Source organism: Corvus brachyrhynchos, unplaced genomic scaffold, assembly GCF_000691975.1.
Source record: "Corvus brachyrhynchos isolate BGI_N302 unplaced genomic scaffold, ASM69197v1 scaffold122, whole genome shotgun sequence".
NCBI lineage: Eukaryota > Metazoa > Chordata > Aves > Passeriformes > Corvidae > Corvus > Corvus brachyrhynchos.
The window spans coordinates 387,857-391,520 of record NW_008236778.1 but is presented as its reverse complement, the minus strand read 5'-3'; the positions used below and the strand labels follow the sequence as shown (position 1 = coordinate 391,520).

The window sequence follows — 3,664 nt, the reverse complement described above, 5'->3', positions numbered from 1 at the left end:
CCCAGACCAGGTGCTTTATTCACTTCATATTTATTTTTCACAAAGACTGTACAAAATTCTTATAAAACTCTGGTGTGGGGATGGGCTATGACATTGATCCAAAAAATAATTCCCATGCAGTCCCACCAGTTCCATAACTTACAAGGAAACAGATAAGCTACAGAGAGCTGCGAGTCCTGGAGTATTTACACCGAGGAGGGCAGGAACAGGAGACAAAGCAACACGTGACGAGAGGTATTTACAGCACGGACACACAGGCCCCCTCACCTCACGAGAACGGCAGCAGCGACAGCAGGTCAGGCCCGTGGTGCTCCGAGGCCGACAGAGAATCTGGGCTATTTACAGTATCTCACATATTAACAGCTTTACAAACGTGTCCAGGAAGTTCATCTCATGTATAAAAAAAAAAAGCACCAAGTGTCTGAATAGAAATCACACAGGCCTCCACGGGGGCTAGAATCCGAGGGCTGGCTGGCACCTGTGGCGTCACCGGCTGATGTCCCGGCTCGAGTCCCACATTTTTGTGCTGGGCTCCATGCCCAGCATGTCAAAGAAGGGGTGCTTGAGGGCCTCAGCCAGGGTGACACGCTTGGACGGCTCGTACTCCAGCATGCTCTCGATGAGGTCGAACAGGCGGTGATGGTCCTCGGCCTCCGAGGTCAGGTATCGCTGCGAGGTGCAGGGGGAAGGTCAGGCCCAAGGAGGCTACACCCTGTCCTGGGATGCTCCCTGGGCTGACAGGCTAAGCTGGGGGAAGGCTGGTTTGTTCAGGACCTGAACTCTGTGCTCCTCTCCCCAGAACTGATGGATTTTCACACACCCTCCCTTCCCCAGGCACTTCCTGAGCTCTCCGTGCCCTCCTTGTGCTCCACTTCAGATTAAACTCAGGCTGCTGCAGCTTCCTATGCCTGGCACAGCCAAGGCTCCCTCAGAAAGTCGCCGGTCTGACCCTTCTGCTGGCCCAAGCTTGCCCAGAGGGGGAATCAGAAGGGCCAAGCTGCCTTACCCGCAGTGGTTTGCAGTTCTCCCGGACGTAGCGTCCAGCTGAGGTGTTCTCGTCCCAGTCCAGGCGGCCGTGGTAGAAATATTTCTGTTTCCTGTCAGAGTAACAGGGGGGAGCAGGTTACACCTGAGCACAACACACCCTGCAGCAGCAGCAAGGTGCCAGCCACAGTGGGACAAAGCCAGCTGGCTCAGCAGGCAGTTCCAAAGTGGGATCCCTCAGGGAGAACCACTGCCCACGGAGCAGAGGAGGGCTGGCAAACCTGCAGTGCCCAGCTGGCCTCACTCACCTTGTCTTCCGGACCATCCGAGAAGGAATTGGCCCCAAGATCCTCTCCATCATGGCCAGGTGCTCCCGGTTGTCGTGTGTCTGAGGGAGAGAAAATGTAAAGGGAAGGCATGGAATAGATGCCAGTGGTTCTGCCTCCAGCCCTGGGTATTCCCCCACCCAGAACCCCTTCCTGGCCAACGCCTCAGGTGTCCCTACAAGACACAGGCCTATCAGTCCCAGGGCCTCTGGGCTGTGCTGGAAGCAGCCAGCATCCTCTCACCACTTGGGAAGTAGCCACACAACACAGTTCTCACCTGGAAAAGGGTGAAACCCACGTAATACTCAAAGATGATGCAGCCAATACTCCACACATCACAGGGCTGGCTCCAGCCAAGCTCTGAAAAACAATGTTGTTTAAATAAATGATCCAGTTACAACCCAAGGTTCCAAATCCCTCTTCCTTTTAAAAATAAGTAACTGAAAAAACACATCCCAGTCCAGCCAGGCTCCTGGTGCTCTGCTGGCAATTCACTGCCCAGCTGGCAGCAATGCCAACACACCAGCTAATAATCATGGAATCATCAAAGTTGGAAAAGACCTTCAAGATCACCAACTCCAACCTGTGACCAATCCACACCTTGCCACCCAGGCCAGGACACTGAGTGCCAGATCGAGTCATTCCTTGGACACCTCCAGGGATGGGGACTCCAACACCTCCCCGGGCAGCCCCTTCCAGTTCCTGACCACCCTTTCCAGGAAGAAATTCCTCCTGATGTCCAACCCTGGCACAACTTGAGACCATTTCTTCTTCCCCGTCCCTCATTCCCTGTGAGCAGAACCTGACCCCACCCCATCAGGAAGTTGTGGAGAGTGGGAAGGTCCCCCCTCAACCTCCTTTTCTCCAGGCAGAACAACCCCAGAATGACAGGACCGTAACCACAGCCTTCCCAGGAAACAGCACTGCAGAGCTGGTAAATAAAGCACTTCCCACCTCCCAGGGCAAATCCAGGACAGCTCCTGAATGATGTGGAAGCTCAACACCGGCCAGCCCAGTGGGCAGCACTCAGTGCCCTCAAGGGGCACACCTGCCTTGGCAGAGACCCAGTGGCACGTACCCAGGATGACTTCAGGGGCCCGGTAGTGCCTGGTGGAGACAATGGTGCTGTGATGTTCGTGGTCAAACGTGGCGCTGCCAAAGTCCACCACCCTGATGGCCGTGCTCTTCACGCTGCGCTCATCCCGCTTCTGCATGGGGAGAACGGGATCTGTCACCTGCGAGCTCCAGCCCCTTCCTTACAGAGCTGAGGGCACCACGGGAGGGGAAAGCTTCGGCAGCCCCACAGCTCAGCCCCAAACAAGCTCCCACCACCAGCCTGGGGTCACCATGGCTCACTTAGCGCTGCCTGAGCACTGGCAGATCATGCAAAGCCCTGAAGGCATGGAGCCCACATCCCCTGGGGCTCTGTCTGACTCCTCTGGTAAGGTCAGGGACATCAAGAATCCAAGAGGAGACCCAACTTGAGGCAGTGTGTTACCTTTTCCAGGTTGTAGGAGAGCTCGTAGTCAGAGTTCACGAAGAGGATGTTCTCTGGCTTGAGGTCAGTGTGGGTGAGTTTATTGTCGTGCAGAACTGAGGGAGCAAAAAGAATCGGGGTGAGGGGACAGACGCAGAGCAAGGCTGCACCCCACAAAAAGCCATCACTGGTTCAGTTTGCTCATCCTGGCACCAGTTTAGCCCACGTTTCAACCTGGGTGTGAACAGCCAGGCAAAGTCCAGGCCACGATGCTTCAGTAGAAGCACAGAGATTTACTGTATTGATCGCCAGAAGGTGCAGGGGGGTGAATGCTGGAGTGCTCTGAGCTACTGCCAGCCCACAAGCATCAGAAAATGAAGAGGATTCATTCCCAGAGGGGCAGGAAGGCTCAGGCTCAGAACCACAGCAAAATCTTGTTGCTCTGGGCCACCAGTTGCAGAACTGCAACCTGCTCAGCTCCCCAGGTCAGCCCAGAGCAGGGGGAGAGCAGCAGGGAACACTTACACTTCACAGCCTGGCACACCTGGAAGGCCATGTGCCGTACTTGGTGGATGGGGTAAGGCAGGTAGTTGTTATCCTTCAGGAAATCGAAGGTACTGAGCCCCAGCAGCTCGAAGGAGATGCACATGTGGCCGTGGTAGTCAAACCAGTCAAACATCCTGACACAGAGACTGACAGAAACATTCCAATTGGGAACAGCTCTGCAGGCACCGCTCAGCTGTGTCACCCCTGCGCCAGGCTCCTCCTTTCCCTGCTCAGTCTGTATCCCACAGCAAGCCAAGATGCCTCCAAAACCATCTAGGACCACATTCAACCACACACCACCAAGCACCTCTTCCACCCCAGCCCTGGAACC

At 55.3% G+C, this 3,664-nt stretch overlaps 1 protein-coding gene across 3 annotated transcripts in view; it reads right to left on the bottom strand.

Moving 5' to 3' along the window:
• The window catches only part of CLK2 (CDC like kinase 2), an 8,213-nt gene continuing 4,549 nt past the window's right edge, over positions 1 to 3,664 (bottom strand). For 2 of the 3 annotated variants that reach the window (XM_008628720.2, XM_017727889.1), the window contains 7 exons: positions 3,313 to 3,479; positions 2,809 to 2,903; positions 2,389 to 2,518; positions 1,588 to 1,670; positions 1,293 to 1,372; positions 1,007 to 1,097; positions 19 to 669 (listed from right to left, as the gene is read on the bottom strand). In XM_008628720.2, the coding sequence (XP_008626942.1) occupies positions 487 to 669; positions 1,007 to 1,097; positions 1,293 to 1,372; positions 1,588 to 1,670; positions 2,389 to 2,518; positions 2,809 to 2,903; positions 3,313 to 3,479 (829 nt within the window). In that variant the 3' untranslated portion in view covers positions 19 to 486. Of the gene's footprint in view, positions 670 to 1,006; positions 1,098 to 1,292; positions 1,373 to 1,587; positions 1,671 to 2,388; positions 2,519 to 2,808; positions 2,904 to 3,312; positions 3,480 to 3,664 lie in introns of all 3 variants that reach the window. The other variant, XM_008628719.2, reaches the window with a different exon arrangement.